General features: G+C 39.6%; 2 protein-coding genes across 2 annotated transcripts in view; one reads left to right on the forward strand and one right to left on the reverse strand.

The window, feature by feature from the left end:
• Positions 1–10,669, forward strand: part of FILIP1L (filamin A interacting protein 1 like) — a gene marked incomplete at both ends in the record, with an annotated part of 119,850 nt that extends 109,181 nt beyond the window's left edge. Inside the window, one exon of the mRNA XM_079704180.1 lies at positions 10,490–10,669. Within this exon, the coding sequence (XP_079560306.1) occupies positions 10,490–10,669 (180 nt within the window). The remainder of the gene's footprint in view (positions 1–10,489) is intronic.
• Positions 1–21,229, reverse strand: part of CMSS1 (cms1 ribosomal small subunit homolog) — a 396,523-nt gene extending 375,294 nt beyond the window's left edge. The window contains exon 1 of the mRNA XM_079704181.1: positions 21,068–21,229. Coding sequence (XP_079560307.1) covers positions 21,068–21,131 — 64 coding nt within the window. The 5' untranslated portion in view covers positions 21,132–21,229. The remainder of the gene's footprint in view (positions 1–21,067) is intronic.
• Positions 21,230–21,687: the final 458 nt, after the last annotated feature.

Raw genomic sequence — 21,687 nt, forward strand, 5'->3', positions numbered from 1 at the left:
AAATTTCACTTATTTTTTCACAAAAGTATTGGTCAAGAGAAATAAGTTATCTAATTATTTGAGATAATTTTTTGAAAGCCTGAAATTAGTTTTCTTATTTTAGTGAGTTCCTTTTTCCTGCATAGCCAAATGGTTTTGTATGATATTTTTGTAAGGTTACCTGAAAGAGACCTTTTTTTTTTTTTTTCTGCCTATTAGTTTAGTTTTGCTTTTTTAAAGGTTAGTCATCTTTGGATAACCAACAATAGGCCCTACAGACCTACAAAGGCTGTCTCACTCTCTGCCGTTCTTTAGGTCCCTGGAAGGGTGGAGTGGGTTTATTAACTGACATAGCACTCCTGTCTCCGTGACATGCACAGTGTCTCAGCATGCAGTGTCTTCTCTTCAAAGCACATGGACACAACTGATCAATCCACTGATCATGACAAACTGAATTGGGTGGCTATTAAGGAGATAAAAGATTCACTGTCCTTCAAGAGCTTCTGTCTGGTATGTAGAGATGAGAATCTTGAATCTGATTAAATATAAGCCTCAAAACAAATTTAAAAACCTGCACTGAAGAGCTTCATTGCATAAGGCTTGTTTCCACTAACTTGACAGATCGGCCCAGAGCATGTGCATATTTGAATATTTATATTTGTATTAATAGCTTGTACCTTTGTCTCTTTCAAAGATACCATACTATAAACCAGTATTTTCAGATGAGCTTTCCATTTCTCACATGCCTTTGGGAGAAATAAAGAGAGATCTAGACAACCAACCAACTTTGTCTTAATGGGGAAAAAATGGGTTTCACCAGGATTCCCAAGAACTTAAGAAATAACCCTTTACTGTTTAGACCTTTCAAAGAGTCCTCTCTGAGGAGTTTCAATCCCATTTGTATTAGCTTATAGCCACCACAGGCACAAATGTCTTCTATTAGGATACAAGCTCTATTCATTCCTCGACAAATCACCTACAAGAATGAACCTACAAATATTTATGAAGCACCTAATATTACTCATTGTTGTGCAGGACAGCTATGCAGGTGTTAAGATTTAGAATCTAGGGCGGGAGTTGAGGACTACCTTAAAAGGTAATTAAGAGAACAGCACAGAAAAGGAATTCTATAGATAGCAAAGCACTTACAGGAGTTTGGAGGTGGAGCAGATTACTCTGGGCAGGGTTCAGGGGTTAGGTTTCAGAAACAGATAAGATTTGACTGGAGGAGGGGTGGTGGGCTGAAAGAGGAGGAAAACTTGGGATAGAGAGAAGACAAAAGGCTTTCCAGGAGGTGCTCAGCGCAGAGGCATGGAGGCAGGCAGCAGAGCAGAAAACCAGCATTCAAGGAACAGTGAGCAATGCAGTGTGGCTGATGTTGAGATGGCTGGGGCAGGGGTAAGGTGCAAAGGGCACGTATTGTCAGACCACGAAGGGCCTTTAATACCGTGCTAGGGAGCACTCTATCCTCAAAGGTTTCTGGGCAGTGAGGTAAGAGAAAACTAATCCTTTATACACTTATTTTCTTTCATAATAACCCTATAAAGTGGGTATCATCACAATTTTAAAGATTAAAAAAATTTAAATTCTGAGAGGTAAAGAAAATTGTTCCAGGTGGCTCTGTTTGTATGACAAAAAAGAGACATGAACATAGGTCTAATTCCATTGTCCCATGGCAATATACTGAGAAGGTACCTCGGTGCAAGGCGGGGAGCAAAATAAATCGCACCTAATGCTCTCCACTGCCCAGGGACACAGACAGGGCGCCTAACATTACCTGCCTGCGCTCTGCCTCAGAAGCCTGCCGCTTTGGCCAGAACACTCGGAACACCCCTTCGTATGCCTCCTCCCCACTGCTCTACCTGGACAGAGTTCTCTTCTCTCATCAAGTGATCTACACTGAAAGGTCTGGATCAAGCCTTACTTCTTCCGAAGCCTACCATGATCACCACAGACGAGAGTGGCAATCTGCCTCCCCTCTCAACTCCTCCCGTCTCCAGGCCACTGTTAGGTTAACAAGAGATAATGAACGTGAAAGGCCAAGCCCCACACAAATGAGCAGGCATGGGGAAGATTCACCTGGGGATGGTGCAGTGGATAAGAGACGGGAGAAAGCAAGACCAAGGACAGGTACAAGTCCTCATTGTCAGGGAGCACTAAAGCTGCAGTCCAAGTCCACTCTATCGTAAAGCAGTAGTCTATAAGCAAAGGCACAAATTCTAGGCATGAAGAATGAGTTTGGACAGGCTATCAACATGTGAAGAACAGAGGTACCTGATCGGCCTCAGAGATGGCTGGAGTGAAAAGCATCAGAAATAAGTGAAAATGATCCACAGAAACAGCATCACAAGCATGCACATCAAAGCTTATAAGTAGGTGGCCACCTTGACAGTCCTGACAGTGATCAAAAACCTCCAGAAAAGGCAATTTAGGGATCAAGGTCTAGCCATCAAAAAGACAAGCACCACCAGCTTAGCCCAGAGGCGGTGGAACTTCTCTGCCTTTGCAGAACCCTTGAAAATCTTCCTGGGATGGTATACCCTAATTCAGGGTTTCCATTTCTCAAGCAACATCATGACTTATAAGGAAAGACTTACGGTCCCAAAATCACTAAAAAAAAAAAAAAAAAAAAAAAAGCATTGTGTATTTTTTTAAGCTCAGAGGGAGAAGTGTTAGGGTTCATCCTTGTCAGTCTCTAAATTCTGCTTCCAATTCAGGATTAAATGACTGTAAACCAAGGGAGCATCACAAATAAAATTGCCATTTTAGAGGAAAATCTTCAAATTGGTCTCCAATTATCTCTCATAACAATTAAGTGCGTACAAAAACCGGCTTCAATGCGGCCACTCAAAGCAATTCCTCAAGAAGAAATTACTATCCTTTACCATTAGAGAGTTGGCTGTTTTTTTCCCTTCTCTTTAAAAAAAAAAAGAGCTATTCCTTTTCTGTTCTTTGCCTTTTAATTGTGTTCTTGCCTGAATTCACTGATATCAGTCAGTTTTGAGGCCTCAGAAGAGTATCATTTTATAGAAAGAGGAGTTAACTAAAAACTGCAATAGATCCCCAAAGAGTCCATAACATAAGAAACATTTAAACACCTGACAGTCCCTTCAGGGCAGCAGGGATTACTCTGAGAAGGATAATATCTCTCATAGTGACAGATATAAGCAGCACAATTTTTTATATAAAACTTTTTATCCTGATTATAACAATAGTACATATTTATTACAAAAATTTTGGAAAATATAAATGCTGCCAGAGCCTCTGACTTTAGCTTCTAAGAAGGGTAATAAGAGGATTAGGGAGAACAATGGACAACTACTACTATTTTTTTTAGGTCATCCTATCAACTATGGCCCTATTCCAGGCATTCTCAGACTACCAATGAGGAAGGAAATGTGCTATACGGGAACCAACCTGTAATTACTGATCGCCCCTGTGCTAAGGAGTGGCAGATCCCCGCCCCCAGAGTGTGAGTTTATGTAATCTGTCTGTTCAGCCCAGACACGATGGCCCAGGGGACAGCCTGGTCACTGCAGGAGAGAGGCAGGATTTCTCTCCCCCCAGCTAGCCAATCAGTGCCTGGAAAATGGTTCAATCACTGTGCATTGTTCAAGTACTGGAAAGAAATGCCTCCTCAGAGGGCTGCTCTCAGAACTAGTTACACTCTTATCAGTTATTAAGATAGGCAGCCTTGTAGAGAGAATGTGGGCACAGGATAGGGCCCAACAAAACTCACCTCTCAGGCTCTGGGAAAAGGATATAGAAGTACCCATGGTGGGAGAAGAAAAAAGGGGCAGATGAGGAGGAATTACATTTTCTCCCTGGGCTGTCTCTTGAATGGTATCAACAATTTTTCTATGATGATTCTCAAAGCAACAACTCCAAGTTTTCAGTGCCTACCAAACAGTTGCACGTGGAAGGTCCAACTACACTTCATACTTGGCATGTGCCCCCACCCCAGTGCACTGTCACTCTTGGATTGCTCTTTGGATTGCTTTGTCTCACTTCTGGTGATGGTCCAGCACCTTCTCTGTCACCCAGGGTCAAAATCTGGGTCCCATTCTCCACTTCTCTTCTCATCCCCCAGATCCAGTCAGCCACTCTGCCCTGGTATTTCTTCCTCTGCCCTCCCCCCTTTTATTTGTGCTAGTACTCCCCAAATCCACACCTCAGTACAGATGCTACTGTAAAACAGTAGCATCTCTAATCCCTCACCTCTAATCCAACCTTCACTTGTATTGCTGGTGATCCTTCTACAACACTGTCCTGATCATGGCAATTCTTCAGTCCCTCCCCTAAAAGCAGCACTTACTTAGCACTTACATTACGGGGTGCCCCAAATCCAAACCTTCTATCAGACCTCCACCTCCCACCTCATCTCCTTTTGAAACTCTGGACATAATCTGCACCCTCACCAGGACACAGTACTGACCATCCTCTCACACACTAGGAGGGCTTCTAACCCTATACCTTTACTCATGCTGTTCCTAGGGCAGTAATGCTCTTCTCTCTTTGTCCCTTGTATTGAAATCTTACTCCTACCTCAAGTGCCAATTCCTCTAGAAAAGCCTTTATTTTTCTCAATCTTCCTCTGAGTTTCCAAAACACTTCTGTTTGTACTTTTATTATAGCACTTCATTTTGCCTCGTTATAATCGTTTGTTACCCCTCCTATACTATAATCTCTTGAGAGCAAGAATCAGCTGTCATTTAGTTTTGAAACTCTTATATCAATGTTTCTCAAAATGCAGTCACTGATCACATTTATCAGAATTACCAAGGACTCCACAGATTTCTACATACCCACACCTATGAAATCCAGTTCAGGGAATCTGCATCTTAACAAGCTGCCTGGGTCATTCTTGGGCTTATAAAGTTTAAGAACCACTGTCCTACCTCATCCAGGACTTAAATACTGCTGGTAATAGGTGCTCAACAAAGGTGCGCAGGTCTAACAACATACCTGGTGGCCACAGTTGGCTCGCATTTGTTTTTCATAGAATCACTGAATGTCAAGGTCAAAGCGCTTTATAGTTGGTATAACTGCATCATTTTTTGAATAATTAAAAGATAGAAAAAGACAGGAAAGACTAGAAAAAATATGTTTTCAAGTGAACTCTAGAAAAGAAAGACAATGAATAGACTAAGTAGGATAAGGAGGGAAAAGGATGTGAAGGTTCTTTTCTGGGCCAGAGGTGGTTAGAAACACAGCCCAGTAATTGACACTGCTTGGTCAGCTGCCGCAACTGCTATGCTTAGCAACATGTCTCCAATAATTAATTGGAGAGATGGGAGAACAAGGGATAAAGCAGAAAAATGAGAAAGGTAAAATAAACAAGAAGATAAGTTATGATTATGATCAAGAAATAAGCACCTTAAGAACAGATATAAGGAAAAAGACAAAGATAATAATGTTGACATTAGTAACAACTAACACAGACCTGACACTTCAGATGTGCCAGGGACTTTCCTACACAATATCTCTACCAACTAAGGAACTTACAAGTAGGCAGTCTAATCCCCAAATAAGGGTTACAGATGAGGAAACTAAGGTCTGGACAGGCTAACTGGCTTGCTCAAGGACACACAGCTAGGTGGTGCCAGAACCAGAACGGGGACCCACCCAGGTCTATCTGGCTCCATAGCCAGTGCTCTAGCCACTAACCCAAAGCTGTTGTAAAATATAAGCTGGCGAATGATTTTTAAAAATTACATGGGTGCAAATGAGGGAATGAGAAAGAGGGGAGTGGGTACCAAAGCAGAAGAAGAAAAAAAGCTGAGGTGAAAAACCTGACAGATGAATAAAAAGAAAGGGAATAAACAAAACCGTTCAAGGTTAATATATTTTAACATTCTATTTCTACTTGTGATGCTATGTGTCTGGGCACAAAATGGAAGCAACTAGGTTAGGAAGGATTTTTGAAAACTGTATTTCAATGCTTATTCTTGGATTGCCCTCACTGCCCATGGTGTAATTACTACAGAGAGATTGGGAGGTGACTAGGTACAACTACAAACCATGTTACATTTTAAAATACAGGCATCAATTTCCTCTAGCCTTCACCTCAGAAACTGGACAACTCTTAAATACAAATCATAGCACTGTAGCTCTATTTAAAACCAAATGTTCTCTCACAAGAGGTTAGTGAGAATGAGCTAATGAAACTACAGAGTTTCCTTCTGAAGGACCCCCTGCCATATAAAACTGTAAAATCTTTAGTGATAAAGTTTTATTGTATAATGAGGAAGTTCTGAGAAGATCAAGAGAAAAAAGCCAAAGCAGCATATGAAACTCTAGGCTATCTGCCAGATTCATTACCTGTTGTTTCCTTTAAAAAAATAAATAAATTAGCAGTGATTTACCAAACAATACAAAAGACAAAAGAGGGCAATAATATTTCAAAGATTTTTTTTCTCAATTTAGCATTTCCTCCTTTTCATCACCATATCCATCATCATTACTAATGTACTTTCCCATTAAACAGAGAAAAACAAAAATACAAAGCACTGCTATTCTGATAACACACGGCCTTGACCAAGCATTCCACAGCTGGGTCCCTAAGGGAGTCAGGCAGCCCTGAATCCGCCCCCTCCCTGAACCACCCCAATGACCACAAATAAAAATGACCCACCGTCTTTGGGAGCCTTGAGCCTTTTGACCCCTAGAGCTAAAGGTGTAATGAGAGGCCCTGCAGTCCCTGGAGTCAGGAACATTCCTGAGGGAACACAGCTTTCTTACACAATATGCTGCCAATACATCTCCAAAAAGTTCAAAGCACTTACAAAATTAATTTCATTTAGAGAAAAGGAAACATCCTGACTCTAACTGTATAACTAGGATCTGACAGCTTCCTCATAAATGCTGATATTGTTCTGATGTTTGCCCTCCAAGATAATGTGAAGGAGCACAAGGATCAAGTAGAAACTGGGTTATAGAATTAAGATTTTGAATAAAACATTTTCACCTCTCTGTAATTCTTTTGGTCCCTAAGGCTCACTGACATCTAATGACTTGCTACACAGAGTCTCATAGATAGCTCCGCTTCTTTTAAGAACCTATAGACCAAACAAGCCAACATTTAAAGAATTTAATGAATACTCCTTTTCTCTCTATTGTTCCCTAAATAAAAGCAAGGCCTTTGCCTCAATAAACTCAGCATCTTTCAGACCTGTACTCCATTCCAAATCCCAATCTCCATGTTGAACTGAGTTAAACATTAAAAAAAATACCAAAAAAAAAACCCCAAAAAAACTTTTCTTCTATGAATGAGCTTTCCAACATGCTTAATCTCCTCCAAGACATCTGCTTTCTGATGAAACCCAGGAGCCTCCAACTCTTGAGTAGAACATTCACTGTGTGGTCTTAAAAGAGGCATATGCACGGATTCCTCTTGCAATATGCACTCCAAATTTGGATAAAATTTTCTTGGAGCTATCTGACATAATGTTCTAAAAAATGATCCAAGAGATGACACATTTTAAAGCTCTATACCTCATTTACTGAAACATGTCCAAGTATAGAATTCATAGAAGAAAAAAAAATAGCATCATTTTTTTCCAAAGATTTGAGAATGACATTTAGAGTTGTCCTAATAATATAACTAGCCTTTGCTGCCACCTAGAGGTAAAAACTATGTAGTGACATCAAGAGTTATCAAGAAAACCAAAATTAACTTGCAGCCATCAGTGGTGTAGAAACAATGAGAGCCCAATAACTTTCAGGCAGCTGACCCTACCAATGACCACCATTCCAAGCCATATTGTCTTCACCAACACATATCAGTATAGCTTATAAGAAACAAGCCCCATCAATATTGTGTTCCATATCAATTAGTTTACTGGACAGATTTCAGTTCTGAATAACCTGTGGTGCTCATACCACATTCCCAGACAATCAGTAGATTCAGTAGATTCTGAGATGGGACCTGGGCATCGCAGTGTTTTAAAAGCCCCACAGGTGGTTCTGATGAGCATCTAGGACCACTGGGCCATGAAACCCTGGCCTTCCACAGTGTTGAACCTCCCACACCCAGGCAGGTCAGAGTTCCAGGTTAGAAAAGACCTTAAAGCTTACATCTAAATGAGCTTCAACTATGGCAGTGTTTATCAAAGTATGTCAGGCTGACCACCTGCATCAGATAAACCACCCTGAGAGTTTATTAAAAATGTGGATTCCTGGGTGCATTCATAGACAAATGAATTACAGTTTCTAGAGGTAAGGCCCAGGAATCTACAATTTAAGTAGGATCCCATCATAGGTTTTTGTACACTAAATAGGACAACTAATCTAAATCCTGACAAAGTTAAAGGACACCACTGAAACCTATCTTGTAAAGGCTATTATTAATGCTGTGGTTACAAGATCAGCTGACTTGAATTATGATTTCAAGTGCAGCTGCTACTTATTCATGGTTTGCACAATACGCAGATGTTCATAGAAATGTCCTGATCTGTGAAGTATTTCCTTCCTTTTTTATGCCTTAATATAACTTAGTGTTGCTTTTTTTAATTGTATACTTATTTTAGAAAATGTGGAGAACATAGAAAATATAAGAAAAATAAAAAGCACTATTACTCCATTATCCAGAGTTAATCACTGATAGCACTGGTATATTTTCTCCTAGTATTTTCTCTTCAAATATACATAGTTAAAGTATGTATATAGTTTTAAATCCTGCTTTTAACATTTCTGAATAAATACTTTCCTATATCTTGAAAAGCATAATTGTTTAAAGACAGCATGATATTTTCATGTGATTATAGTGTAATTCATTTACTCTATCCTGACTGTTAGAGCCTTAAACTGTGTCCATTTTTCATTGTTATAAATAATGCTAAAACAAAGAGCCTTGCCTACATCTCTGATTATTTCCTGGCAGGAGAATAATATCAGAGTATCAGTATCTCATTTGCTATGTTTAGGATTAAGTATAAAAAAAAAAATGTCAGGGCTTCCCTGGTGGCACAGTGGTTGAGAGTCCGCCTGCCGATGCAGGGGACGCGGGTTTGTGCCCCGGTCCGGGAAGATCCCACATGCCGCGGAGCGGCTAGGCCCGTTAGCCATGGCCGCTGAGCCTGTACGTCCGGAGCCTGTGCTCCGCAATGGGAGAGGCCACAACAGTGAGAGGTCCGCGTAGCACAAAAAAAAAAAAAAAAAAAAAAGTCAGTAAGAACACTAAAGCCTAAAATGCTCCTAGTGCCTAGGCATAGAGAAGACTGTACCAAAAGAAACCATATTCCCCATATAGTTAGTTTATCCTTTATTGAAGGACTCATATTTTTTAGCCAATTCTGTGTAGTGTTTATTTGAAAATCTAAATATGATTGCTATAATAGTTAGGGGGGCATTTAAAATAAGTGAATGTTTACATAAAGAGACCAAGGGGCTTTACTGTACTTTATCAGTACAATAAAAATGTGGAAACAAATTTCTATAGAATGAAAAACAATATAAGAAGGGTTTCCACAAGAACAGTATTAGAATCTATGATGAAAACTATAATGCATTTTTAAAAGATTTCTATTTTTGAGCTCACAGCAAGGAAAGGATGATCCAGCAAAAGAAGGGGAAATCATCATCATCATCATCATCACTGTGGATTATAATGGGAGAACTACAGTTAGCTGAGACCTTTTCCCATCTCTTTACCAACAAGTATTCTTATCCAAGAATATTTTTCCTAAATAAATGAAAATAAGAGTATATTTCTAAGCAAATATGAACTAAATCAAGTCTTTACTCTTTCACACTCTACAACCCACTTTCCCAGTCCAGATCACTCAACCTATCTGTGATTCCTCTCTCAACCCTCATAGGCTAACTGTGGACAAATATTAATACAATTCTACCTCCATAATGTGCCTCCCCCCAACCTAAGTCCTTATTATCCCCCTACTACACACACACTGTCTATAGAATCAGGTACAATTTTCCCTATCTAGCCCCAGTCTACATTCCCATTCTGCTTCTCAAATACAACCTAATTTAAAGTCATTCCATTTCTCAACTGTATCCAACTTCCTACCCCAGGGACATTGCCAAAAGTATTCCTTTACTCTGGAATGCTCTCCCATTCCTGCTGTTAAAAATCCTAATAGTCTTTGGAGGCCCAAGACAAATGTTACTTTCTCAGCGAAGCTCTCTTAGATCCCTCAGTTGAAATTAACCTTTTTCTGGCAATCTCATTACCCTTTGAGATGAATTTGGGACACTTTTCTTGTTTATCTCCCGCTACGCTATGATTGCCAAAAAGCAAGAAACATAACCTATTTATCTTTGTATCTAACATTACCTACACTTGAGGGCCTTGCACACAGCACACACTTAACTCATGTTGGCAGAATTGTTTAACTGAATTCTCTTTCTTCAACCTGACGGTCTGATGTGTCCCTAGAACCTAGCGTTTTCAAAGAAGCCAAAATCTCCAAGCTGACTCTATGTCCTGAACATGTCTGTTTCTCCACCAACTGTACCATTAACCACCTTCTGTTTTTCTGTTTAATTCAAGATCAAGGAGGTATGCAAGCAGAGAATCCCAACACGGATCCCGAAACCAAAATCTACAGGCATTGCTAAGCTTTCCCCTAAAGCTCTCCCAGGGTCTATGGATAAGACTGGCTGTGGGAAGCTACACATCATAAGGACTGTCACCTCTAATACTTTCCTCCACATGGGAGGGAAAAGGTAAGTCATGCAAATGTACTGCCTGGATACATTCACCTACAGAAATATCTGGAAAGCTGATGTTACTAGTATGGAAGGACAAAGATGAAGGGCCGTCTCTCCAGGAAATGGTGAAACAGCAAACAGACAGATGGTTGATTCACAGGTTGCTGGACCTGGTGAATATCATCCTGAAAGAGCAGGACATCTGCAATTACTTTAACTATATATGTATATGCATATACACACAATCACAGGCCCAGACACACACCCCAAATCCTCCCAACTCCTCATCCTACTTGTAATCCAACCCCAAATTGGACTATCATTAGCCTGGAATAGGACTGAATTCATTAGAACAGTTCGAAAGTCTTCTGGTGAACCCAGAAGTAATTCATTCCACAGAACTTTGCCAAGAAGATGTGGTATCAAGGATTCCTAATCGGCTTCAAGAAAGTCAGATTATTTCCATCAAAATGGCAGGACAATTAAAATCATACTTTAAGTTCTAAAAATATGATTTCTCTATGGCCAGGAGGAAAAAAACAAGTGGTACTTCTTGGTTACAAGGAAGAAAGGAACAACAAAAACGAGTAACAGCTGAACACGTCCTTTGTGTGGCCTATCTGATAAATGCTGGTGTAGTGTGCACACTTGGCTGCTGGCACTTAGTCTTCCATCCCACTTTCCCTAGTAAGTTGCCCCTCCTGTATATACAGGCCATGGAATCTCATGGCTAGGCTTGTAAAGCAAACCATTTTAGATTGGTATCATTGCTTTCTATAGTAATCAGGACACCTGAGAGTCAAAGATCACTAAGACTAAGATCTTTTAGGGAGATATGAATCACTGTCTTGGATGTTTAAAAAAAAAGACAATTTATCATCTCAAAGGACATTCTTTAGTCACATCTGAATCAACACTATTGAAAACTCAGTTGGTTCAAAAAAAAAGCTTGGGATCAGGAGACTCAAATTCCAATTCCACTTTTTCACTCATTTGACACTGAGCTTGGCGTTCATTAGTCTAAGCCTTGAGTTTCTAGTATGTAAAACAGAAAAGCTGAATAATTCTTCAGGTCCCTCCCAGTTCTCATCATCCATGAGTACGTCAATTAGGAAAACTGAATTCAACCAGTCATCTACAAGGCAGGGCTCAGTTCCCTGGCAGTAAACTAAAGTAGTTCTTTTCTTCACACTAAAAACTCACTGAATCAAGGGAAACATGTGTCTGTAATTTAGTGTGGATAGAGTAACACAATGGTATTTTAAGACAAATAAGGCATTTCTGACATAGGAGACAGTTATATCTCACAAAGCTTCAGTCAGAAAAAATAAATACATTCTACGAAGAGCACGACCCAAGGTTTTCTGTGATTCGGCACTAAGAACTGGATGCATGATCCTGGAAGAAATCCTGCTGGTTAAGGACAGTGCTTTAGCTGGCTGTCCTGGGATGGAGTCAGCAGAGCAGGAGCAAAGGAACTGCCATCTTCACATTCATCCAGCCAAGCCCAATTCAATGCATTGATGTCACTATACAAATGTCCCTGGGACCCACTTCAATTTCAAGGAGGAGGAGAAGGAGCTGGAAGCCTGGGTAGCATTGAGCTATACAAGCCAAAGAGAGGGATGATGTGCAGTAGTCAGCAGGCAATGGCATAGGGAGAAGGTGAGGAGGTTGGGTGAATTAAAAACCTGAAGTGGAAAAGTCTAAGTTAAATGAAAGCAGTAAGAGAATGGAAGGAGTGGACTACAAAAAAAGATGATGACCCTCTGACATGAAAAAAATACAAGAGAGACAGTTCAGAAGGAAGTGCAGGGCAGTAACGGGTGGATGGTGCAGTGGGAAAACGTGTAGGGGGCTTAGGGCTATGCCTGACATTAGTAGGTAATATTCAGCGAACAGAGAATGAGTGAATGAGGGAGAGAAGGGCCATTCAGTCAAGACATAAGTGAGAAAAGGTGCTAAGAGATCACAATGGTATATGATAGGGTCAGGAAAAGCAGATATGCTGGGTAACATTCAACACTGATAATTATGCTAATGCAAATAAAAAACACTGAACCTCCTAGGGTGGAACCCAAATAGACTGAAGAAAACCATGAAACAAAACAGGAAAAACAAGCACCAACAGTACTCCAAGAAAGACTCAATACCCTGGGAATGTTTTACCTTGAAGATGAACACAAAATATATTTTACGTTAGAGATTTCAGAATTGTTTTCTGCTATGTTAAGAGACTCCCTAAAGTACATTTTCATGCCAAGCTGGCATAAGTTCAAGAGCAAGCAAGATAAGAAAGACAAGATATTGTACAAATAACTAAAAAAAGGATAGGAAAATAGCTACACTTCTATGGCAAGCAGCAGAAACCTATCTTTAAATGGTAACACAGTTCTAATCCCATTGAGACAAAAGTCTTTAAAATAACACAATCTATCCTAACAAAAACTATGCTTATTTTAAAGCAATATTTAGTGCAATAAAAATGCATAAACAACTTAGACCTGGGATAAGTTCAACAAAATGGTGTTTGACCTATAAAACAACCAAAATATAAAGAATTCTGCCTCCTGAGCATAATCCTGTTTCTGCAGAAATGTGATTCCTCCAAAGATAAAAATAAAAGAAGCTATCCTAATAATTCTATAGTGATTTTATTAAGTTAAATTTTTAAAAGGAAGCAGATAAAAATCCAAGTGAACAAAAACACATTCAAATTGTAACAAGAATTTTAATTTTTGTATGATTTCGTATGCTGGAGTCTTTCCTCAGCTGTTCATCTTTTTAGCTTCAATGATTTCCGAACTAATCTCCTTGCAACATTTTAGAATAAAGTATCTGATTGTAACAGGAAAGTGACTGATCTCACACATAACTGATAATTCTGGACTGAGTAATGGAGTAACTGATGTAATGGAGTAATTCTCTCTGGGACGTGTTTCAAATTCCTGCTTTTGAGGACATGTGACATAACTCTTGGGGTCTGACACTGAGTCTGGGGCAGGGGTTTATAAATGTAAAGACCCCACAGGCCAAATTCAGCCCACTGTCTTTTTGTATGTCCTGCAAGTTAAGAATAGTTTTTACATCTTTAAATAGAAAAAAAAAGCAAAAGATGAATATTTTGTGAGATGTGAAAATTACATGAAATTCAAATTCCATTGTCTATAGATAAAGTTCTATTGGAACACAGCCACATTCATTTGTTTACATATTTATTATCTCATCATTTCTTATGCTACAATAGCAGAGTTGAGTAGCTGTGACACTGGCCAACAAAGCCTAAAATATTTACTACCTGGCCTTTTACAAAAAAAGTTTCCTGACCTCTGGTCTAGTGTGAACTAGACTAACAAGGAGCTCAAGAGCTTAAGAAGAGCTTAATCAACTAATTTTTAAAAGCAATGCTAGCAATTTAAGAATGCAATTAAGAATTCTATGAAAGCTGATGAAAATGGGGAAACTATATTTCAAGCTGTTTGTGAGATATTTAGTAAAATGTATACTTCTATGAAAGCCCTAAAGTGTTCAACTAAAGAACATCAGATGAGAAAGGATTTGTGCCACAAAATAATGTAATGTGTTAATGTTGAATCTAAGGGGGAAATGGAACTATTTCTAGGCCTTCCAAATTCCTGGTATTTTCTAAGACAGCAGAGCTACTGTACATGCTATTTAGAGAAAGATGTATAAATTTGTACCTTTAAACGTTCATAATTGTTGTCAAGAACCACTTGGTTAATCATTTGCAAGAATTATAGAAATTGTATACAGTAAAGTAAAACTTGGTCTTTGTTACACAGTCTTCAAGTACAGAACAAAAATGTTGCACCTATCCCTCTCCTCTTTCCTTCCTCTCACCTTTTAAAATTTATCCTACCTGTTTTTTGCCCTTAAGCATCTGTGTTAAAAGAACATCATTTGCATTTTGATTGAACCACATCAATGTATAAATCCCATAGACAGATTATGTTTTTCCCTCTAACTCCATTACAGTGTCTAAAAGAGAGCCAAGCATGAGAGTTCAATAAATGATTTTGAAAACAACATGCTCTGAAGTTGATCCTCTGTTGTATGTTATTAACATCTACTGTAAATATTCCAAGTCTGAATTTTATATGTAGAGGCAATGCTTTACAACATCTACTATTCATGGCTGCCTATAGATGTGAGAAAAGGAAACTCTGGTGTGAAAAAAGGAAAAAAAAAACCCACACTTAAGTTATTCAGGTTTAAAAAATCCAAGGTGTTCCCCAACTTCACCGTTTCCAGAAGGAATTCAGCATAGATAAAGCGATGTGATTTTTAAGGATAAAATATTACAACAAAAATATTTACAATGCTTACATCAGCAATCTCAAACAAAATTAACAATCACACTGATTCTAGGTGACAAAAGCTGTTACCAGTAGGAATTGTCAGCTCATTTACAAAGCAAAAGTCTGCTGTCCTTTCAAATATATAATTTCAAAATATAATTTCAAAACTAAACCCAAATATGGTTAGTATAAAATGATAGTAGACATAGTTATAAAACACAGACTTCTAATGTATTTTTAGAAAGAGAAAAGCAACATCTGCCAAGTCTGTCAAAAGCCTAAGCAGGATTTTGACAACTCTTCCAGTGGACCAAGTTTCTTTAGACGCAGAAATCCTATGTTAAAGTCTCCAAGATGTGGCTGTGAAATATTAACAATTAATTACTTAATGAACAAATCCTTAATGAGTGCCTTCTAAGTACCCAGATACTACTATAGGCCCTAAGGATACAGCAAAGAACAAGATAAACAAATCTCTGCTCACATGGTGCTTACATACTAGTGTGGGGAGATTGTAATAATTTAATAAGGAAAATAATAGTTGGTGATAAGTGCTCTGATGAGAATTACTGCAACATGATAATGTAAGTAGATAGCTACTCTACACTTGCTGAACAGGAACTGAGGTGTGTTTGAACTTAGGTCTTAATGTCAAGAAAAGGCCAACCATTCAAAATTCAGAAGGACAGCCCAGAAAGGAAAAGGAACAGCTATTGCAAAGGGCTAAGACAGAATGAGCTTGGCCCAATGTTGAGGCACCCAATGAAGGCTGGTGTGGCTGGTACAGCATAAACTAGAGGGGAGTCAGTAAGTTCCAGCAGATACCAGCCATGGTAAGCAATCTAGGTTTTATTCTGTGTGTTGGAGGGAAGCCAGTGACAGGTTTAAGCAGGAATGTGATCTGATCAATCAATTTGTCTGCTGACTGAAGCACAGAGGGACAAGATGGAAATTGGGAGCCCTGTTAGAAGTTTACCACAGAGGTTTAGCCAAGTGAGGATGGCAGCATGTACTCTGATGGCATAAACAAAAAAACAAACAAGCAAAAAAAAAAAAAAAAAAAGGAAAAAAGATTCAGGATATGTCTTGGAGGCAGAGACAAGACTTGATAGATCAGATGTAAAGGATGAAGGAAGTAAATAAATGAATAAATCAGAACATGCTTAGGCCTTTGTGAAATTGGGCAGTTGGTGATTTAATTTACTGAGATAGGGAAGTCTGGAGAAAAAGCAGATTTGGCGAAAAATTCAGGAGTTGGGCCTCATTTACGTTTGACATTCTCATCAAATAAGTATAGACATCAAGAAGACAGCCAGGTATGTGAGCCTTGAGCTCTAGGACCAAGTATGAGTTCCTGGGAAGAGATTGTTCTCAAAGTCCAATGGTACAACCTGCTTATTTGTATCTCAGAGTAATCAGCATTCTTTAGAAGAGTACACTTTGGGAGTCTAAGAGTTAATAGACAATTTGATAACAATGATGTATCTAAACAAAAGGTTTACAAACTATGGGCCTCTTTAAACTGATAAAGGATTATTATTTTAGAGATGAGATTCTTATCATTGATAATTAGAATAATTAACTTTGAGAAATTTAAGTACACAGACTGGTTTCTGACTGCCTGTCTATGAATCTCAGCCTCTCTACTTACCAACTGAATAACACTGGGCAAATCACTAAACGACCTGGTGCCTCAATTTCCTCATCTAAAAAATGGAGATAACTGTACCTACATCATGGTATACTTATAAAGATTAAATGAACCAGTACATGTAAAGCAATCAAAAGAGTATCTGGCACAGAGTGACCACTTAACAAATGCAAATTAGTATTGTTACCTGCAATTTCCAGGCACTGCACACAGAAGTGTCTTCACACTTCAGTTTTCTAGTTAGATGCTTGGTAAGAGATGGCATCAAAGATTCAGAATAAGCTAGGGGAGCATATGAAAAACCCTCCTCAAAAGAAGTGGAGGCAAAGAGTTTTGCAGATTGCTAAAAACATCCTCTTTAAAAGTAAGATAGGGACTTCCCTGGTGGCGCAGTGTTTAAGAATCCGCCTGACAATGCAGGGGACACGGGAAGATCCCACATGCCGCGGAGCAACTAAGCCCGTGCGCCGCAACTACTGAGCCTGTGTTCTAGAGCCTGTGCTCTAGAGCTCATGCTCTAAAGCCCTCAAGCCACAACTACTGAAGCCCGCGTGCCTGGAGCCCGTGCTCCGCAGCAAGAGAAGCCACCATGAGAAGCCTGCGCACAGCAATGAAGAGTAGCCCCTACTCACCGCAACTAGAGAAAGCCCACGTGCAGCAACGAAGACCCAACGCAGCCAAAAATAAATAAATTTATATATTAAAAAAGTAAGCTATATATGTGCCAGTAATTCCTAAATTCGTTATCTCCAGCTCCAAGCCTGGAGCTCCAGGCTCATATAGCCAGCTGCCTACTGGACACTTGACTTGGTAATTTAATAGGCATATTCTTGGAATAAAAAGGGAAAACAATGGGTGTTCTCTTTAGTAAGTGAATGACCAACTGACCACTTCCAACAGCAGACGCTCTCGGCTCTGCTCCGTAAGTCACGAAAACCATGACGTGAATAAACGTTCAGCTGCACACTGAGAAAGTGCCCAGTTTGGTCAATACATGAAATCTCAGGCATTGCACCTGGTGCATTAGCACTAATGTTTTGTAGTTATGATTCTACTGCATGTATTGTTTACTACCATACATGCCGTATTATATATTATTATCAAATAATTTCTTAAGGTAGGCAGGGAATAAGGAAATAAGTGAAATGAAGTGAAACGAAATATTAGATATCATTAGATGATTCCTAGGCTCTGTTGCTGAGGCATACTGTGCTGTACACACCTCAGCAGAGGCAATTCTCAGTTGTCTTACCCTGGGCCATGACTCCAATCACCACCAATGATGACACCAACAGGGTGACCAGACATCTCAAGTGGACTGCCCCAGCAAAATTCTAAGAGCATGGCCTTCTGCTCTCAAAAGTGTCTAGACTGGATGAGAAATTATATATCTACCTGTGTATACTATCACCAAAAGTCCTGTAAAATGCATTCACTCATTCAGTTAATATCTACCAAACACCAACTAAGTGCCAGGTACCATGCTGGGCTGCAGTACAATGCAGGATTCTAATACAGGCATACCTCGGAGATACTTAGGTTCGGTTCCAGACACAATAAAGTGAGTATCACAATAAAGCAAGTCATGAATTTTTTGGTTTACCAGTGCATATAAAAGTTATGTTTCACTATACTGTATTAATTGTGCAATAGCATTACATATAAAAGGAGTACATACCTTACTTAAAAAATAATTTATTGCTAAAAAATGCTAACCAATGCAGAGTCACGACAAACCTTCAATTGTTTAAAAAAAATGTAGTATCTGCGAAGCACAATAAAGTGAAGTGCAATAAAATAAGGAATGCCTGTAGAAAAATGACAGGTTTTTAAAAGCCATAAGATGTATGCAAAAAGGGTCATACGTAGATCGAGAGCTTTAGTAAGGGTATCTAAGTTGCACACCTCATCTAAGAAGTCATGAAAACCACAAAAACATAGTTCAATTCCTTGATAATAGATAGACAGCTGGATAAATATCATACACAGTGTGTGTCGGTGTTTGGGCATCCGTGTGTTTGTACAGTTTGCTCTTAGAAAACGTGCACAAGAATTCATAACCACAGATGTTAAGCCTTTGTTGTAGATAGACGTAGACTGTTGAATAAATGACTAAATGCTCCATCACCTCGCCACCATAAGCACGAACTGGAAACAGGTGATAAGGAAAGATGTTTACTTTTACAGGCAAGTAGTGTAACACACGACAGGAGTAAAGGCATTACTACAACTATCTTTCCTTTCTCTGAGTTAAGGCACTATTTCTCCTCTGACTTTCAAAACAATATATAATTCACATATTTTAGGCTGATCTTTCTCTATTAACATAGGTAGGATCAGAAAACCTGAATTGGTGCAGCTGTGATTTCTTCTGAATTAGAAACATTATTAAGATTATTTAAACAAATCACTGGTAAATAATCAATCAAGCAGATCTCAAGGAAGCTTATACACTCACCTATCTTCAAAGCAGTTAACAAAGCAAAGGCCCTTGATAAATTTAATGTTAGCAATTTTCAAAGCTCAATCTTACAGCTAGAAGGAACCTAAGAAGTGGGGTGATCCTAGGGACTCCAACATATCTTGATGGGAATCCTGGCAACTTAGATGAAAGAGGCTGTAGCACTTTACAGTTCTAGCTAGATTCAACGTTTAAAACTCTTGGTTGGTAAAACCCTTAAAAAGATGATCTCTAAGGATCCCTCACTTCACAGACTATGACACTGAGGACCAGAGAAGCCACACAGTAATAGTGGGAAAAGTGTGACTTTGAAAGTCAGGTGCTCGACTAACCTCTTCCCTTGCTGTGTGTTCCTAAGAACAATTAACTTTTCTGCTTCTCATTTAAACATGAAGGTAATGCTTACCTTTTAGGCATGTTATGAAGATTAAATTAAAACACTTACCCTTTAAGAATGTTATGAAGATTAAAGGAATTCATATTTATGAAAACATCTGGCACATAGTAGATATTCAATACATGTTAATTTCTTTGTTTTCAAAGGGTGACTAACTTGAGAGACACATAGCTGGTGAGGGCAAGAAACAGGACTAGAACCAAGAATTAAGATCCCCTTCACCACTCCAAAAAATTTTGACTGTTTCTTAATTGGCATTTATCCTTGAATCATACCATAAAATATAGTTTTTAACACCTCAGTTATGGGGGGGCAGGAGCTATTAAAGGAAACGTGAAATACCACAGCCTGCAAAAAAAGGTATTTGTGCCTTCAAGCACAAGCACACATTTGCTAAAAACAAAGCCTCAAAAGAGTCAGGAAGTTTAATCAATGAAATATTATACTGGCAACCTTTTGAAAAATGCCATCTGCTCTGTTTGTATCTGAAGCCTGCCTTTCTGGAAACAATGTTGTAGTACAGCATTGAAACAATGTTCGTTGTTTTCATATGGCTATTTCTCAACTCACATTTCAATATTAATGATTGCAGCAAATATGTATCGACTGTCAATCATGTGCAGGGTCCTGTGGACTCTACAGACATGAATCAGGCTTTGGTTTTACCGTAAAAAAATCTTAGAATCTAGTAAAGAAGAGAGGCAGACTCTGAAGAATGATTTTTAAAAAACAATTGTATATTAAGCCATGAGACTTGAAAAGTTCAATGCCAGCCTGTGGTGAGGAGTTATTTAACACTATCTACTCAAGGATAAAATATTCACTGCATTGGCAGTAGGTACACGTAGCATAATAAACATTGTCTGAACTGTGTTAACTGAATTCTACTCTCGTTTCTGACACCAACTAGCTATGTGAACTTGTCATGTTATTTGATATCTTTAGGTTTCATGTTCCTCATCTGTCAAATGGGTGAGTCCAAGCGGATCTCCAAGTCTCCTTCAGGCTCTAAAAGTCCAAACGATATGATGATGATATGATGCTGCTGCTGCTAACGATAGCAAGAAAAACTAAAGCTTTTATTTACTGCTCACATATTATGTACCAAGCACTGTGCTAAAGTGCATCATCTGTATTATCTTCATGACAGTCTTATGAAATTGGCATTATTACGCTTATTTTACAGATGAGGAAAAGGAGGCTAACAGTATTAAAAGGCTGGAGTCGCGATTTGAACAGAAGCAGTCTGAACCTAACCCAGGAGTTAATCCTTAACCGCTAAGCCCAAACTCCCTGTCTCCGCGAAAACTGTCTTATCTGTTAAGAAATAAGGACAAACAAAAAACAGCTTGGAAAAGGGTCCTTCCTGACTAGAGGGCAAGTATGAATTACTGTCACACTTGTCTGTTTCACGTGTTAGTATATCTCTTGCTTCACTTGCTCCGCGACGCTCGCGTGCACCCCACAGCGGTGTGCACCACCGCGGGGCAGAGCGCGGCGACCGCCAGAGGCAGCCCCGGCCCGGGCTGAGGCGCACGGAAGGCTGTGGGGTGGGGGAGGTCCCGCAGGAGCGCGGGCAGAGTGGGTACCTGGGCTGCTGGCTGCTCCTGACGGCTGGGTCTTCCACCACTCGTCTCCAAGATCGTCTGCCATCTTCACGCGGGACTCGACGTGGCCCGACCACCAGTGAGGAGCGGGCGCTGGCCGGGACTCGCGCTACTTCAGAGCCGGGCTGCCGGCGTCGCAGCACGCTCAGCCTCTCCTCAGACACTGTCGCCTCCGCCCCGCGGCGATGACGTCATAACCTCCGCCTCGCCACCCCGGCAGCTGCGTCTAACTGTTCGCAGTTTCTACACCAGTGCGGATGGGCAGGATCAGTCTGGAGACTTAAAGTAAACCCCCACAAAAGCCAAAAGAAAGGAAGACACGTAAGCAGAAAAAGTGTATCATTTTTTTAAGTGCTGCCTTTAAAACTTTTTGTTTAGGTTTTATTTTTGCCGAATAGATATTGTCGAAAGTGGGAGACGGAATGCTAAGACAGTTTTCCTCTGTTCAAAGGCCTTGAGTCGCGGGAGAAGACCATAGCACGTGGGTGTGTTTTCGTCTGTGTGTTAGTGTTTGGGCGTCGGTGTGTTTTTACAGTTTGCTCTTTAAAAAAACGTACACAAGCCATGACCATGAATTTTGTACCTTTCTTGTAGATGAGGGT

Source organism: Hyperoodon ampullatus (genome assembly GCF_949752795.1).
Source record: "Hyperoodon ampullatus genome assembly, chromosome: 5".
In the NCBI taxonomy this organism is placed as follows: Eukaryota; Metazoa; Chordata; class Mammalia; order Artiodactyla; family Ziphiidae; genus Hyperoodon; species Hyperoodon ampullatus.